Genomic DNA, 18,506 nt, shown 5'->3' on the forward strand with positions numbered 1-18,506 from the left:
ATTTCGTGTAGCGTTCAACATTTGCGTAAAATGCGTGCGTATGTATAAACGTCCAATTTGTTATCTTTATCGTTAGCTTTATTGTTGCAATATCGATATCACTTCCAGAGGTAATAAACTTGTACATTCGCGAAATACGATATACGTCATACGGTTACAAAATATAATCTGTTGGCGTGTCGCTCCCTTTCTGCGTTGCATTTAAACGCGGGAGCGTTCTCATTGATGTCTACGCTCGGCGTTAATTGTGCATTTCGCACGTTTAAACGCGGCTATATCCGACTGCGGCAAACACATTCGGTGTCGCACGCGGCACGATAATTGCTAATGCCGCGGCGATAAAGGAATCAACGTTACGGCGGGGTCGTACTCGTCGGAGCGTCCAATTATGCAATAAACCGAAACCGCGAAATGCCGCCGTCTGATCGTTGGCGGTGCGCAAATTGCGAATTGCGTTCCCGTTGCCACGTACATGCGGTTTAGCCGCACGCGAACGTTCGCAGAAAGCGAGAGGATACACCTGTTTCCCTCCTCCATTTCTCCCGCGGTTGAAAATTCCCTCTTTGAGATCCAGGCACGCGTCGCGTTGCATCGATTTACAGTGACTGTGTAAACGCGGTTGAACTCACCCACGGTGGTAAGATCGAGAAAACGGGGGGGAGTGGGTGAAGAGCCAAGTGAAGAGCGGCCGGGGTCGACAAACTCTCCCGTGAATATCCGCCGGAAGGGCAACTTGGCTCCCGAGGGTCATGTTTGGGTGCTGTCACAAAACGTTCCGTTTTATCACGCCAGGGTCTTAGGTTGCCCTAGGTCACGATGCCACGAGAACGGAAGGATTTTCTCCCTGAGGGAGAGACAGGGCGCGCGTGCGTGTGCAATGTGCGCGTAAGATGGAAGAGAAGGAGGATGATACCGAAGGTATCCCGTGCCACGCTTGGCGAAACGCCCAGCTCTTTGACGCTATCAGCCTCGACCACAAACACCGATTCACGGTCACTATGAGGGTTCTCAGAGAGACAGAGAGAAAGACAGACAGAGAGAGGGGGGGGGAGGGGGTCGACTCCCCCAAGCTTTGAGATAAACGACTCTCGGTGAGATCGAACGTTCGGCACGAGCCGTTTGATTCAATAGCTCATATGCGATAACGCGTTAAATGGACAGAAAGGGTTCACACTTGCTTCTTTCTGACATTAACAATTGCTTTCTATCGCATGCATATAAGTGCATGGACAAACGCAGGATCTAAGCCTCTTATCTATTTGCGAGCGCGATGTGCTTTATCAGCGCTTTTGGATTTTGGAGCCACGTGTGTAATCGCTTAACGGAGGTTGCTCATACGGAAACTCGATAGCTAAGCATCAATTTAGAATGATTAAGCAAATACGATTTCCTCCCGACTACCTAAAGATCTAAAAACGAATTTGCTTTGCTGTTCGAAGTTTGAATGTTCATCTCGGTCTCGTTTCTAAAGACTAGGATGTGTCACTCGTTAGTTATTTATGGGGCAAACCGCTGTGAATGGATGACAAAAGATCGACTGCGGTAAACGAACGAACGAACCAATCGTTCTGACTCTCGTTTTGCACAAAGTTTTACAGTCTGGCTGCGAGGTTGCCGGCTCTTTCTTCTCCTTCGACTCGCATCGTTGCGGACGATTCCTTCTCTACCTCGCTGTGCCTCCATACGTCCTTTTTTTCCCTTCGATGCCGTCTCCGTCGTTCCATCCCAGCTCGCCGAGCTCTCTCTCTCTCTCTCTCTCTCTCTTGCGCGTGCGCGCGCGCGCGCTGTTCTCTCGCTCTATTTCGTTGAGAAAACGCGGGACAGACAAAGCCGAGAGAATAGTCGGGCGAATGGAAATAAACGAAAGTGAATTCGCACAGCTCCATTTTTAAACACGTGGCACGTTATTTTATCTCCAGCTATTGCCGTTATCGTTGTTTATTACATTATAAAATAGTTTTACAAAACTATATATGTGCCAGAATTACATTTATAGATGAGTGAAACAAAGCGCAAGGTAAAAATGCCACCTCTAATATAAATTCCCCATTCAAATTTTAATCCTCAATTCTCGATACGTTAACAAAGAATTTCACGGTCTGAAGAAAACGACGTTAAATTAAACGACGATTCGTCCATTCTCTTTATGCGCAGTCACCCGGAGTAATGCCGTTTTACGGTGATTCCGGCGCCGGTTTCCGTCCCACAGCTGGATTTGGAAATACGGTTTGGCATCAGGGAGTCGGACCAGTTGGCACAGTAGCGGTCGAAACATCACCAGCACCGTGGCCACCTCAGCAATTCATTCAGCAGATTCCCGCACCAAATCAACTCGAAGAGTTGAGGTATCATCCTCAGTATGGAGGCGCAACACCTTATCATCCTCAAGCAGGTGAATGAAACTCAAACGAAATAATAGCAATACGAAACAGACAATGCTTGCGAAATAACAAGGACATTTATTATATAGTTTTTCGGTAATCATTGTATCACTCTAGAAAAGGAATAAGTTAAAGTTGTCCGAAATAATTTCTGTTTTTTTAAACTACCGTATATACTGAATGTTTTTCATGAGAGACATGACCATCTTTATGTCATGTCATGTAAGATCGCGTGTCTATATCAACGTATTAATTTTAATATTATAGTTCCGTATCAGCAACAAACATTTATAACGACGGACCAATCTGCGTTTCAACGAGCTGGAACGACGGGACAGTACACCATCACGGGGCAACCTTCACCGTTGACCCCTGTCGGAGGACAGGCAGTGGTTTCGACACCTCAGAGGCAGTTGAATGGACAATTTGTAGATCCCTCGGCTACCACTAATCAATCAGTTGCTTACGAGCGACAAGACTATGTAAATGGCTATCAACAACAAGTAAGTGTTTTTGATTAATAAATATGTAGCTCCAATTTTCACTTATGTTTTTTAATTCGCGCGGATCCATTTCTCACAATTTTCTCGTATTTGTCCCTATTTCGATAGCCATTCTAAAGAATCATATGAAGCATTTGCAACGAACGCTACACACCGCAAAACGGGGCTTCTTGCAGGACGTGACAATGGCGCCGCCTCCGTCGACAACTCCGACGAGTCGCAGCAGCTCAGTGCATATGGACAGTCAGCAACAACCACAAGGAGGTCCGCAGCAGCCATCGCAGCAGCAGCAACAGCAGCAGCAGCAACAAACTGCCGCGGATACTCAAGTAAAGGGATTTGCGACGATCGCCGCTACTAACGTGTCGGGAAACGAGATGCCTGGGTATCCACTTCAACCGGACCCACAGAGTTTACACAACTCTAACGGGTATCCAGGCTATGTGGAAATGGGTCAACAATCAACGCAGAATCAATGGCAAATGGTTTCGCAGCAACAACATCAACAAACACAAATGCAACAACAATCGGTGATCGACAATAATCAACAGCATGTATGGTCAGACACAAGTGGAAAAATGAGCAGTAGTGTCAACAGCAACATGAATTGGCAGGAAAGAGCGATGCAACAGTCACAGAAACCTCCACACCAACAGCAACAAAATATGCAAGGCAACATGAAGTCTCAGGTGGAACAGCAACAAACTACTCAAATACAATCACAGGAACTGCCAAGACCAGCGAGTCACATGAGCTGGGAGACTGGAAGCGTGAAGGAACCTCAAACGCCACAATCGTGGTCCGAAAACGCCGACAACCAGCAACAACAAACTCAGGGAAACTGGTCGCAACAGAGTCCAAAGCTAAGGGATCCACAAAACTCACGGTTGACGCCATCCAATCAGCAACCGTCTCAACATCAGACCTGGCTGCAGCACTCTCCGAAACTGTCAGACCACCAACACAGTAATGCTCAACAAAATGCGAGGATGACGCCATCTGGCCAACGTAGCTGGCAGCAAAATAGTCCGGAAATGCAAGGATCTCAACAGAATCCGAGATTGACGCCTTCCGGACAGCAGATGCAACAACAGCAGTGGCCGCAGCAGACCAAGGTGGAGCAGAATCCCAGACTCACACCGTCCAATCAAATATCGTGGCCTGACACGCCGACTAGTCAACCGAATTGGTCACCAAATAGCATAAAAAGTGATAATAGTCAACAGCCACAGCAACAATGGCAAGATTCGCAGCCCAGTCCTAGACGGACTCCGAGTCATCAATGGCAAAATCAGCTGTCACAAGAAAATAAACTGGACAGTCAAATGTCTTGGTCGCCTGTAAGTTCTGTATCGGAAACTCAACCGACTTGGGGACAACAGACGACAAAGCAAGACATGCAAAACTCAGGAGAGAGAATTGCATGGCAACAACAAACAACAGTAGATACTAGTAAACCGAACGGATTTCCGGAAAATCAAGATAATTCGGAAAGCCATGTTTATGCTCAATCCAATCGAGTAAATCTTAATAGCCGATTGAAATCGATGATTTTGAATAAGCAGCAGCAGCAGCAGCAGCAACAACAACAACAACAACAACAACAACAACAACAGCAGCAGCAGCAACAACAGCAGCAGCAAATACAGCAACAACAGCAAACCCATCAACACCATCAGATGCAATCACAACATACTAATACCAATAATGGATCTTCTTCGGAATATCCAACGGACGATCAAATACGCGATGCACATGAAAGCAACGAGAAGATGCAAGAAAAACGCACGGATCATTTTATCAATCAATCAAATATTATTTCGATGACGCAATCTAATGAAAACTTGACCGGTAATTTTTTATTGCATAGCCACCACCCTCGGGTAGAAAATTTGCCCGACGGTGGTGGCTTATGGGAATGGACGGAAGGAGAACATAATCACAATAATAACGATATTGATAATAAAGATAATTCCGCATTACCAGAAAATGGAATGACAGTTTTCGAAAATTTTATGAAGCTTACTACAGAAAATAAGAGTCAATCATATGACAAAGACGAAGATCAACATTCCTGGGATACAGAAGGAAGAAATGATAAAGATCAAGAGATCGACGACAAGTCTTTCCAACAAAGATTGTGCATGGATCAAATTGAGGATACGTCTTTCGAGAAGTCCCAGAAGATATCCAAAAATGATGGAATAAAAAGCGATAATCTGGATTTTTTGAAGACGACAAACGCTGCTGATCGGAATATATCTTTCCAAGATAAATGCGATTCTAACCGATTAATTAAACAGGAGAACATCGAAGAACATAATTATGTCCACGTATCCCATGATACATCCAACATAATCGAGAACGAAGAGAATCAAGAGATTACTCGAGATTATAAGTTTCGCGGCGATGGTGGACCCGCAAAGGTGTCGCCGGGTACCGGTTCGTGGTGCTGTCGAAGAGGCGGGACCGAACAGCCGACTCCTGAACACCTAAGAGACGGCTGTTGTCAGGGTCTCCAAACCAAGGATGAAATACTAGACGATTCCATGGAAAAAGCTGAATTAAAAAATGAAGGACCACATAGTCCGCATACTCCAACTACGACGACTGTGACGACAAAGTTGCAAGATCACTTGGACAAATTGAAGAACAATGTCAGGACCGAAGTACCGGACTGCAACTGCTTCCCCGCCGATAAATGTGAGTTACAATTACGTATTCCGTACTACACTAACATTGAAAAAGCACACTAACCACGAAAGAACACATGGAAGAAAGTTAATAAACATACTAATATACATTTTATTACCAATAACACCAACCGGTTATGCATCCTGAAATCCGGAGGAGAATGTGTGTACCTAACGTAACCCTATTCGCAAGGTCGTATCTACTATGTGCACGGCATAAATGTTTCCGCTTCCGTTACTTCCTTTCGTTTACGTGTCAGCCGCTCGTAAATAAAATGTGGTTCAACCACAAGGTCCGCCAGAGCCCGGTTCGTACTACACTCACCTCGGAGCGGCTGCAAGTCTGCCTGATCTTCGGAATGATCTCGAACGAAGAACTGGCCTTAAGGGCGACGCGATAAGATTCGAAAAGGTCGTCTATACTGGCAAAGAGGGCAAAACCACGCAAGGATGTCCAATGGCCAAGTGGGTAAGGCATTTTCTGAAAACAATTGTGAAATTACTGTATTAGTAATTATTATAAAGAAACATATTTGTAGCAACAGCGTCTGTTTTTCTCCTTACGCGAAATTGTAGCATTAATAAATTTATTAGATCATTCGACGATCCGGCATTGATGAGAAAATCTTAACCGTGGTAAAACATCGTCAAGGTCATAAGTGTCCAACCGCCTGGATCGTTGTAGCTATGGTTGCCTGGGAAGGAGTACCGACTCACGAAGCGGATCGTATCTATACTCTCTTAAGTCACAAACTCAATCGATTCGGTCTTCCAACCACCAGACGGTGCGGTACCAACGAACCGCGAACGTGTGCATGCCAAGGACTCGATCCTGACACATGCGGCGCCAGCTTTTCTTTTGGTTGCTCCTGGTCAATGTACTATAACGGCTGCAAATATGCCAGAAGTAAAACCGTCCGCAAATTTCGATTGTCTGTACGATCGGAGGTAAATATCTTGAAGATAATCAAAATGACTAAAAAAACAGTTGCATATTGTAACAAAAGAATTGTTTCGCAGGAACAAGAAGTTGAAGAGAGAATGCATGTTCTGGCGACGCTTTTGTCACCTTTGTATCTTAGTCTTGCGCCAGAGGCTTTTAATAATCAAACTCAATTCGAGCGGGAAGCGAGCGAATGTCGTTTAGGATTTAAACCAGGTCGACCTTTTTCTGGTGTTACGGCTTGCATTGATTTCTGTGCACACTCCCATCGGGATTTACACAACATGAATAATGGATGTACCGTGGTGCGTGAATTTTATATTTAATTCGATTCGCGATGTAATATTATTGTTTTCTCTATAGTATCTAGAAAAAATGAAATTGTTTTTTTATAAGTATTATAACATTTTTTATTACGTTTATCAGGTAGTTACTCTAACAAAACATCGAACATTATCAAAACCCGAAGACGAACAGTTACATGTGCTACCTCTTTACATAATGGATGACACAGACGAATTTGGTTCCAAGGAAGGTCAAGAGAAGAAGGTTCGCTCCGGTGCACTTGAATTTTTATCTAAGTTAGTATCTTTTAAGTATTTAAAAATAATCTATATAAAAAAATTGTTTCACATAATTATTGATAGTTATGACTGTAGACGTGAAAAGAAGGGAAAATGCTACACGTATACATAAAACATATCTTTTACTTTTTGTTTAGATATCCATGCGAGGTTCGAGTTAGATCGGTACCTCTTCAACCGTGTAGACGTCATGGTAAAAAAAGGAAAGAAGATGAATCGGATATTCAGACCAGCAAAAAAGATTCAGTCAAAATTATGACGGAAAAAATAACTGATTCCGGACGTTCGGGACACGTAGATTTTTCTAAGCTACAATCGCAGTTAACACTGGAGATGACACCCATGTTCGAGGGAATTGACGCGCAGTTGCAGAGCTCTCAGGTATCATCCACGGTCTTAGATAGTCCGGTGTCCATGTACCAAGGATGGGGAGCATATCAAGGTGAGCAACAGTGGAATCGAAACGGCTGGCTCGAACAGCGTAAAAATAATTGGTTGAATTCATGGGGAGAATATCCTTCATTTGGTGGTTTAGAAAGGGACATCAAAGTGGATCCAGACAGTACCAGTTTAGATGATACTAGGCCCAGAAGTACCGTTTCTCAAGAAGAACACAGACCAGGCTCGAGGAATCTACCCAACTCTACAGTGGATTCAGCCAGAGGATGTTATGGAAGTTCACCTAGAATTCATCCGGTTTCACCTCGTTCGCACATATCAGGAGAGGTGTCTTATAATGTATCACCCAGGGGCTGTACCACAACGTCTCAGGATCCGAAAATGGCTCCATTAAAAGGATTGGAACATTCAAACATGGAAAATAATTACGATCATCAAATGGTTTCTGGAATTTACGCTGCTTCTGTCAACGGACAAAATGACTGTTCTCCCTCAAAATTCGGCTCCCTCAATCCATCATTCGGCATGGAGATGACACATCGAAATATTCCATCCAAGATGAATCAGTCGCCAGTTCATGTACGTAATATAAATCAAGATTGTGTCACTAATCAATTCAGATTAACATCTCCTAAATATACGGGAGATTTTAATTCGCAGAAATACCCGGATACAATGACACAAAATTACATGGATGCTGAAAACTCTACAAAATCGCCATTACTGAGGCCACAAGTTGAACAAACATTTGCAAATAGGATGCAACATCTATCTCCATCGAAACAAATGCAACCATCTGTAAATTCTAACTATCATAATCAATATTACGATGGTAACACGTCAAATTTATATTCTTACATGGAAAATAGTAATCATAAATCTATGGAAACTCCAAACTCGAATGTTTTGGGACATAATTCCTTGCATTTGCCAGAACAACGAAATGACGCGCAATGCTCGTCGAATGATCAGCGAAAATCCATTTATCATGCGCACAGACAATCGGAAGCAAAATCCTTTGTTAGCAATCATCCTCCATCGCCATCTTCCGATCAAGTTTCTTACCCACAGAATTGGAATATGGCGAATTCATGGTGTTCTAATCAAGTCAAAAATCCACATCAATTTGATCAGCAGATGGGCGACAAGAAGATTTGGGTCGGTAAACTAACAAGATCGGACCAAACTAAAACTGCCTGGGAAACGTCGTCTGAACCATCACCATTCCGAGTGCCAAGAGGAAGACCACCCTCGCGAACGATATCCAATCAGAATTTATCTGCGGAACCTAATGCTTATCCAAATCCTTTGACCCGAACATTTTTAAAACCTCCAGATTCCAAACCTATATTTCCGGACGCTCCATCTAGCAACACGGCCCAAAACGGATGTATATCTAATCACTTGAAGGACAGTTGCACGGAAGATAAATTGCGAGAAGGATTTTATGATAACAAGCAAGAAATATCCAATTCGAATTCTCTCGCATGGACTGATGAAGTGAAACAAGATCTCCATGCTATGTCTGGTTTAAATCACCATACGTTTCCTCAGTACGGATATCCACCCTATCCAGTGTTCGAGAAACCTTATACGAACTCATGGGAAGGTTACAACTATAACCATAATCAATCCCCGTATCAAACACCGGAACAATTCTATCAACAACCAAAACGTGAAGGTTGCTTCCATTCGTCTCAATATCCGTATCAAGGTTTAAACCCTACGTATCAAGGTTTGAATTCCGGCTGGACGAGGTGGGATACATCGCGGTGGGATATTTACGGATCGACGCCTTATTTCCCGGTCCTGCCAGAGCCTCCTCCGAAGGCAGAACCACTTGGTGAAATAACGGACTATTCTGAGAATGAGGAATGTTTTAAAGATCCTCAAATGGGTGGTGTTGCGATTGCCTTAAGCCATGGTAGTGTACTCTTCGAATGTGCGAAGCACGAGATGCATGCCACCACTGCACTGAGAAAACCCAATCGACTCAATCCGACTAGAATTAGCTTGGTGTTCTATCAACATCGCAATTTAAACAGATCCAAGCACGGTTGGGAGGAATGGGAGGAAAAGATGCGACTGCGAAAATTGGGTATCACAACATCAACTAGCAATGCGTCCGTGTCGACAACCAATCCATCGACTCCAACTACCGCAACAAGTCCTGGTAGTACAACAAACGAAAAAATGACGCCACTTCCACCACTTTCGCACATTCCAAATGTCCCCAGTTCACAGTTCATGATGAGATCACCTACTTACACCACGATGACTTGGACAACGCTCTTCCCAATGCATCCATGTATGATAACTGGACCATACCAAGAAGGTGGTGCGATTGGATGAGTCGAGGTTGGACGATACAGCTTCGATCGTCGATGACCGAAGCTTGTATTGAAATATGCCATCACCAAAAATCGAATCAGCTATAAAGGATTCGAGAAACAAGATCCTGAAGAAGAATCGCGACAAATCCGATCGAGGATAAAATGATGAGGCGGCAACTTTACCATGAGAGGCTTTATATTGTTATTATCGTTATAGTTAGTTATTCCGAAAACGAGAAACACACACTTTGCACTGCCATTTTTCTATTTCGAGTTTTACGCAAGATTTAAACATAGCGAAAAAACGTGCTTGAAAAAAAGCCTCGCCGAGTGTGATTGCATCACTCTTTGTTGGGGCTCGCGTTTTATACTGACTTTTTACTGAGTTGAACTCGAAAGAGACTCTCGTAATCGAGATAGAGGCTGCAAAATCGAGACAATGGTAATGATCGAGGCTATTGATGTATCAGGAAAGCTCCGATGAAAGCTACGCCTTGTGAAGACTTTGATACGAAGATTTTCGTATTCTGACCCTGTACACTTTAAGTAATATCGCTACGTATAACGGTTTCGTGTTGGTAGAATTGTAATCTTACTAGCTAGTCGAAGTCTAGATGATGAATCACGCGATATCACACGTATACATAAAAGCACATATTGAACGTATATGCACTTCAAGGTACCCAAGGAAACTTGCACGACATGATCTCAGAATTATCGTCACCTTTCTAGAGACTTCGTAAAAAAGTAAAAGGAAAAAATTGGTTAATCATATTCATGTATGTACATGAATATTGCATAAAAATATCGATTATCCAAATTAAATAAAATTAAGAAATAAAATTAAAAAAGAAAGCTTCAGGTAAAATATTATTTGTCATATAAAATATATAATATTATATATATTAATAATATGTAATTATATTATATATTATTATTTTGCCTAGACTTTCTCTATTAATATTATCTATTTATATATATTGTAATAATATATATATATAATATTACATTTATATATCATATTATTATATTATATTTATATATTATATTATAATGTTTTAATTAAATTAATATTTTTATCTCGTGTTTGATGAATCGATATCTCGTAACGTTTCAATTAAATCCGAATTTCTTTCGGATTCTAACAAAGACAGTAGATTCCAAATTTCTTTTTGGATCTGTCGAAGTCAAAGAAGAAAGGGCCGATAGTTTCGAGAATACCTTTTTATATTTGTTAATTGAACTATTTTTCGCGAAAGTCCAAGCACAATCCTAAAAAAAAAAATCCAGACGACGACACACAACACAATGATCTCAAATCTTTAAATTAATTAAATGATATGTAATGTATATCTCTGATTTCTAGCCTTTGTACATTTCGCTTCTTATTCTCGTATTTATTTACGTGTTTGTACTCATCATAGCTAAGTACTAAGTACGATTAATTCAAGTGGCATGCGATATAATACTAACCATGCGCCCTTCGGGTCGGCTGAGTACAAAGCATTTATCTAACAATCACGTGACGCGTAGGTAGAGGTGTATCTAATGGTCGGCGGTATATGCTGGATACGCTAGGTGTTGTCTTCATCGTCAGTTCTTGACGTTCTTCCCTTATTGCTTGCTCCACCTTGTTTGATCCTTTTTACTCGAACAACAATTAGTTAATAGTGCGATTTTATGCTAGCTTGTCGTTTGCAACAAAATTTGACGTTATTCAATAAAATTTAGTAAATTTATTAGGATGATGATTGTATGAATTAATTTTTCATAAAAATTAATTTTTTAATACGGATAATGACATTCGTATCTAATATCTCATCAAACGAAAGAAAAGTAGTCGAGAGGTCAATCGGTTCGGTGCGACAAAAAGGAATTCGATCGGTTTTCTAAGATTTGACGCATTATTATTGAACCAATAGAAACGAAAAGATTCGATTTGTAATCCATTATCTTCTCTTTATCCATTATCTTCTCTATTGTTCTCAATCTTATTTATATATATTAATCGTCTATTAGTCTAAGTCTGTTGCGAGCAGCACAAAGTTTCGCAACAGGATCCTGCTAATAATCTTTAACGTTCAGGGCTAATCGACGTGGCCTCTGGCAGTGTGCTTTCCGATGGATCAAATGTCCATTGTCATCATGGAAACTTTCTCGGAGGATCTCGATACGATAGATTGGTGCTTCTTGATGTGGCATATCTAGGCTTTTGCTTCTGATTCATAAAAGTTTCCAAGTCCGGAAGAATCCTGAATGAAGATCACTTTTCTTCCTAGTTTCATTATGCTCTCGTTAGATTATCGCGATGTACATTCCATTGTCGTTATTCCTAATAATGTTAATTGTGACCAGGATTTCACGCCTTCTTTGTCTTCACATTTTTCATATTTTTTTCATCACTGTCATTCAGAATTCGGGTCTCTTCCGAAAAGAATTGGCAGTTGAGGATTCGCCATGTTTCTTTATCAAAAGCCTGGAATGTCACCTTGATGGCAGAGTTTAAAGGGTGCTTTCCTCGAATGTGACGTTGGGCTAGGTGAGCGTAAGGGTTTAATCAATAATGCAATGGCAAGAGTCAATAAATAGAACAGTAAAACTTTCCGGAGAGCAGCTCTCGTTGCCGCGAAATTCATCGTTTGCCTTCAGTGAAGGCAAACTGAGTTGTACGTAAGTAAAGATACCCTGTCGCGGAGAACTGACTGGAGAAAAGTCGAGGCGAGCAGAAACTCCCAGCAGGATTAGTAGCCGAGGAGGTCCACTTATTTATTTATTTTCGCTATATCTCTGTCTGCGATCCCTTAAATAAGCGTAGTACGATTTTTAAGACGCGAAATTTCTATTTTAGCTAACGAGGAGTGAATTAAGGGCGAGCTTTTGATTTTGGTTCGTGTTCACCGAGTCGAGTCCCTTTTCTTTTGCGTTCGCAAATCGGTGGAATGAAAAAAGAAAGAAGCAAGACGCGACCAACCCTCGCCTACTGGAGTATTATAGGAATCATTAATATATTATCATTCATTAGTTATCGCATGTAATAGTAATAGTGATAATAATAATAATAATAATAATAATAAATAATAATAATAATATCGGCAACAGTAATAACTAGTAATGTAATTTAATTTAATGTATATTATATATTTATTAATTAAGTTTGAGAACACGGTACTGTTTACCGTTTTTTCTATTTTCGGCAAGTTGGCGGTTCGACTTTCGGTTGAGATTGTCTGACTTCCCGTGCACCGATTGATCGATGTTTTCTATTGTAACACGTAAAAAATTTCAATACGTCACGTCGATTTTTTGCTCGGAACCTTACAAATCGCCTAGGATAAAAAAACGTAGTCCTCTTTTGATTCTCTCGGTTTATTTTATCTCGAATTTATTGTCTCTCGGTTCGCGCAATTTCACAAAGTTCAGGGTAAAGTCTACTGGAGACGAATAAATAAAACGAGGAATTTTTATATTATAATAGTTGAATAAATTAAAAATTTATCAAGGATAACTAAGCCACCCATCCAGACGTATGAAAAAGTCGCAGTACGTCTGATATCGAATTCAATATGCTGATTCCTTCTTGAAACATAAATGAGAAACATAAATAAAAAAAGAACGTATCTTTGTTCTCCTTAAGTTCGCTACAACTTCTTCTCTTCACGTGATAACCACGTGTATAGATACGGTAAAACGGGACGAGATAATTTCGGGCGTGATTCGTTTCTTTCGCTTAAGCATATATATAAACCGCTCGATACACCGATCCATTTTTCTAGATAAGAGCAGCAAGGACGGTAGTGAGAGTACAATGTAGAATAGCATCGGGCTCCACCCCCCCCCCGATGGCTTTTTCTCTTCTTTCCTTTTTTTCTTAATGTATGTATAGCGAGATGCTATTGTCCTCCTCGTATTCCGCCAGAAATGACAATACAATAAAACGAGGCGCCTTTGTCCAAGTTACAATTAATTAAGCGTTTCGTGACGATCATTCTCGGATCTAGCGGACGTCGCGGGTATTTCAAGATTTATTCTTCGCATAATAACAAGGATTGTTTCTTTTTGGTGCTTCCCACCAAGCGACACAGCGTGACAAAGTAATCATCTTCGTTTAACATTGGCAACAAGGATGTAATGATTCACTGTGATACACTGTGTCATCTGTGTCTCTTGCTGGAAAGCTTGCATCCTTAATCTCTCTCTCGCGCGACGAAGATCGAATCACGAGCCACGTTAAGACTTGATGGATCGATCGCCGAGAATGCGATAAAGAAAATAAGTAAGTTCTCGCGACGTCCGATGCAACCGCGTGCAATCGTGAAAAGAAATCAAAATTCCACATCGACTTCCGAAAATTTATACTTAGCCACGTAATGCACCCCGAGACACCATCGTACGAAACTTCCAATCTGTCTATAAGTAGATGCGTCCTAAGAGATGCGTTATTCTTGCTGAAGGAAAAAAAGAAACTTTTTTACAAAGCGGAAACTCGAAAATTATACAGTTCGACGATGCCAAAATAGTATTAAATAATTAAGCGAGGCGTTTGTAATAACAATAATCAATATTATCACGAAGAGCGAAAAGAAATAATGAACTGTCCGAAATACAGGCTGATACGCAATGACAATGGTGGTATTTCAACAACGGTGATATTTCTCGTTATTAGCTGGCGCAAATCTATCAAAATAAAGCTAAATATTTCTTTCAAATAGAATGTCGTAATGAAATTTGTTTAATAAATCGTTAAACGAGATACTTGCGCGATTCTTCGGCGAGTTGTTGCGTAGATTCCTGTATAAGGAAGAAAAAGAAACCCGAAATCTGATCCATAAAGGGATTAATTAGCGAAAAAGAGGAGGGACGGGGAGAGGCGGATTAAGAAAGAGATAAACGTTAAAGAGTGTATTTTTTCTTCCAATGCCAAAAAGATGTCATTTTGTTTTGTACGAAAAAACTAGTGAGAAAATCCAGAAAAAAAAAACAGAGAACGAACGTAGCGATTGAAGAAGAACGAACGAAAGTGCGAGAGCAAATTTTTTAAATAGTTCGTAGCATGCGTATGGATGTGTAACAATAAAGAAGCAAAAAGAAAAAAAAAAACAAAGCGAAACGAAGCAAACAAGTCGGTGTATATGTCCCGCGAAATCCGCTTACACGCCTTATAATCTATCAATTGTCGGGGAAACGGAGTGCTGTTAAAAACGCAAATTAGTGAATGAAAGTGGCTATCATTCATTAAATTCAGGTTAACATCGGTTAATATTAACCCGCGTGATCACAACCGAATGTTAACTTTCCTTTGCGTGATTATGGATATCGCTCAATGATAAAGAAGCGGGAGAAAAAAAAGAAACGCATGGTGATCTAGTAAACGGTTCGTTGGTGAAATTTGTGGCCCGAATTCGTAAAGATGTACGTTGTAAGGGTGTAGCGTTACGTATACACCGACCGTATATATGTATATATATTTTTGGATAAAGCCATGAAGAAATTTTAAATCGAAATTTGGGCGGGGACGCGCGAGAATGTGATTATCTCTCGGCGGATTCGTAGTTTCTCGCGAAATTGGCGAGACACGTTCTTCCCGAGAGCGAGAATGAGAGTAAGTATGAGAGAGAAAGAATGAGAGAGTGAAAGAGAGAATGAAAGATAGTCGAGAGAGCTTTCACGCACGTCGTCGCTCCCCTAAATGTATTTATGAATATTTATTTACGCGAAGAATGGAAGAAAATTTAATATATTGACGATTAAAGAAGTGGTCGTAAGTTATAAATGTAAGTTTTCTAAGAGCCATAACTTGTAAAGCACTTTTGCGCGCATTAGCCGCGACACAAAGTTCTCGAAACGATGAAGGTAGAAGACAGCTGAAAGCAATGGTATAAAAGACCCATTACACGGGCGAAAAAATAAACAAGGGGCAGTTTCAAGTTAATAATAAATTTCGTTCAGGATGCATGGATGTGTCCATCTTAAGATTGAAGTATGCTTAGAATACAGTAGTGAGTATATGATACATATAAGTAATAAAAAATAATTGATTTTAGCTATCGATGACTATTATCAACGTAAGAATACATTTAGACAAAGATATGTGGTAAGACAGATGTAATTGTCCTTTGTGAATATACATAAGAGAGAAATGAAAAATACAAAAAACTTTTATGAATACAACTGCTTTCATTTTTATTTTAGAATAATTTTCCTGTAATAAACGGTAATCAATTATATAATATTATAAGTACTTTCTAACAAGAGACAAATAACACAGTATGAGAAACAGAGTTCTTTCCATTGGTGATACAAATATTATTCTTTTTTTTTTTAACATTCAATCATGAGTAACGACATCTGTATTGACTTGTGTCATCAAATATAAAGCATTTCAATGTGAATCATTGCATTATTATATTTATAATGTCAATATTAAAAAGATAAAATGATTCATTACACTGTGCCATCTGTGTTTCTTTTGCTGAAGACTCGAAAAAATTTATTATATTATTATATTAAAATATTGTTTGCATTCACTGCAAAAATATCATACGCAATATAGGCATATCAAAAAACAAATATATATTTAAATTAATCTTCTTGATGCTTCCATGGGTGCTTTCTATATAACTAATCTGTGCTTCGCGGGTTTTCTCCATGTCTTGGTCCATTCTTGATGTGCCAACGTTTCGTGGGCCTTGCAGTCCACTTCATCAGGGCGAGGAGAGTATCAGGCTGCTCCTCACCCTGATGAAGTGGACTGCAAGGCCCACGAAACGTTGGCACATCAAGAATGGACCAAGACATGGAGAAAACCCGCGAAGCACAGATTAGTTATATATTTAAATTATTTCAATTCTTATATTTATCGTTATTCTATATATTTATGATATTTATGCTTACTTTTGATAAAAAAAAAATCAGTTTTTATTCGAGTCAACAAATAACAGAGGTGGCTGCTCTGATTGCAGGACGTTGGATTTCTCAGATTCCTTTTTTAATTCAAATATTATATTTCTGATTGCTGGCATCCAAGTACGACAAACAGTTGCATGTTGCATCATAAGAGTAACATGGATTTTATCGGCTTCCTTAACGTCTTTCCTTAGCAGTGCTGAAGATATATATACAACTATTATAAATGTATACAGTAAATATATTTATCATGCTGACGATACATAATATTAACATATGGATGTAACGATTTTACCTTTCGATATATTCAAAATATTTCTCTGTACTGTATCATTCAGTTTGTTTTCGAGCCAATTAGATTTCATGATATCTAATCGTTTTTGTATTTCCTTCACCTTGTTCTCTTCTATCTTCTGCTCCATCATCACAGATTCTAAACTGGTCAAAATTTCTGTCAAAGCTTGATCTTTATCGAAATTGTCATCTGATTTTATTGTCTTTGCATAGTCCTTATCGGTAGGAGCCAGAAGAGGTTTGTGAGGAGCTGTGGTTATCGTGGGAACTGCGGTAGACTGTAAAGTAGGAGGCATATTCAATGATGCAGGCAAAACAGTAGCCTTCTCTGGAGAAGGGGTTTGCGAGGATAGCGGAAATGCCACTCGCTTGTTCAGGAGTCTCCTGGTGGATATCCCTGATGAATTATGTTGCGAGGACAACGCCCATTCCGGTGGATCATTCCATCCGGCATCGTGAGTAGACGGTAATGATCTCTGACTAGAAACTACGTCGCTCGACGAGGACGAGGCAGGAACCTCCTCCATTCCCACGCTTATAGGTTAGGTTCAACATCTGGCAAAAAAAAATGCAGTCAACAATTTCATTGTAAATCAATTTTATCTCTAATGTGTATACGTACGGAAGAACATTATTGTAGGTGAATTCCTCGATGTCGATTGTTTCACGATTCTCCTTTCGTTCATTAGTCTTGTCAGTAAACACCAAGTTCCGTCAAACTTCAGCGATGATATACATGACGCACTTTCACTTTGAACAGATGGTCCTACTTTAAACAATATGCCGTATGCTAATATTAAGAAAAAAATTCTCATGCATTCATTCGATACTTGTTTATTTTTCTCTTTTTCTTAATTTTCTATACTATGACATAACGAAATACCTCGCGCATGTGTCTGGTCTGGAACTGCCGTTAGCCGTTTTCAAATCTCAACACGAAATTATATCGTACGAGACGGACATCACATTTCGCATTTACAACAAAATAATCTTTTTAGATATCTATTAATTTCTTGACGCGATAATTCTTTTTTCCTACGTCAATTACGGACGTTACTCGATCGCTGGATAATATTTCATAATTATTTGTTAAATATAAACTCTTCGAAAATTTTTTTTAATTCTCAATTGTGAACATGAAATCCTTTGCGACTTCTCTGTCACTTATTTTATAATTTGAACTAATTATATTCTTTTTAGAAAAAGAACTTTTCTATATAGACAGAGAATTGAAGAACAATTATTTCGTTTTCTTCATATTTAAAAATGGGAGTCCTTAACACAATTCCTTAGTGTGTAGATTTCTTAGCCATCATCAATGCGTACATTTGAGACGTAATGAGACTTTTTTATGCATAATTATAATGCTAAAAAAATATATACAGAGAATTGTATAAGGAACAATTATTTCTTTTTATTTTATCCATTTATAAATAGAAGTCCTTAGACTTTCTACATCCATTATATAGTAGG

General features: G+C 39.8%; 2 protein-coding genes across 18 annotated transcripts in view; one reads left to right on the forward strand and one right to left on the reverse strand.

Annotated features, from left to right (window-relative positions):
- Positions 1-16,004, forward strand: part of Tet (tet methylcytosine dioxygenase-like) — a 64,760-nt gene extending 48,756 nt beyond the window's left edge. For 11 of the 13 annotated variants that reach the window (XM_087411004.1, XM_087411005.1, XM_087411006.1 and 8 more), the window contains 8 exons: positions 2,155-2,392; positions 2,649-2,884; positions 3,061-5,587; positions 5,871-6,046; positions 6,172-6,525; positions 6,598-6,825; positions 6,947-7,101; positions 7,242-16,004. In XM_087411004.1, coding sequence (XP_087267130.1) covers positions 2,155-2,392; positions 2,649-2,884; positions 3,061-5,587; positions 5,871-6,046; positions 6,172-6,525; positions 6,598-6,825; positions 6,947-7,101; positions 7,242-9,855 — 6,528 coding nt within the window. In that variant the 3' untranslated portion in view covers positions 9,856-16,004. The remainder of the gene's footprint in view (positions 1-2,154; positions 2,393-2,648; positions 2,885-3,060; positions 5,588-5,870; positions 6,047-6,171; positions 6,526-6,597; positions 6,826-6,946; positions 7,102-7,241) is intronic. The other 2 variants (XM_087411007.1, XM_087411008.1) reach the window with 2 other exon arrangements.
- Positions 15,991-18,100, reverse strand: LOC105145853 (steroid receptor RNA activator 1). Of its 5 annotated transcripts, none has more exons than XM_011055720.2 (4): positions 17,917-18,100; positions 17,656-17,783; positions 17,035-17,588; positions 15,991-16,956 (listed from the first exon to the last, which is right to left on the reverse strand). In XM_011055720.2, exons 3-4 carry the CDS (start codon positions 17,558-17,560, stop codon positions 16,745-16,747), a joined length of 738 nt encoding a protein of 245 aa, XP_011054022.1. In that variant the 5' UTR covers positions 17,561-17,588; positions 17,656-17,783; positions 17,917-18,100; the 3' UTR covers positions 15,991-16,744. The 5 variants fall into 5 exon arrangements, with proteins under 5 accessions (XP_011054022.1, XP_011054021.1, XP_011054020.1 ...); XM_011055719.2 differs by having other exon boundaries at positions 17,656-17,799; XM_011055718.2 differs by having other exon boundaries at positions 17,656-17,802.
- Positions 18,101-18,506: the final 406 nt, after the last annotated feature.

The sequence above is a fragment of the Acromyrmex echinatior genome, chromosome 11 (genome assembly GCF_024713525.1).
Source record: "Acromyrmex echinatior isolate Ae372 chromosome 11, ASM2471352v2, whole genome shotgun sequence".
NCBI lineage: Eukaryota > Metazoa > Arthropoda > Insecta > Hymenoptera > Formicidae > Acromyrmex > Acromyrmex echinatior.

Excerpts from the sequence above, each read along its gene's own strand:
- LOC105145853 (XM_011055720.2), bottom strand. The coding sequence starts at position 17,560 with ATGGAGGAGGTTCCTGCCTCGTCCTCGTCGAGCGACGTAGTTTCTAGT. Across the intron at positions 16,957-17,034 it reads TATTTTGAATATATCGAAAG|TTGTATATATATCTTCAGCA; the intron begins GTAAAATCGTTA and ends CATTTATAATAG.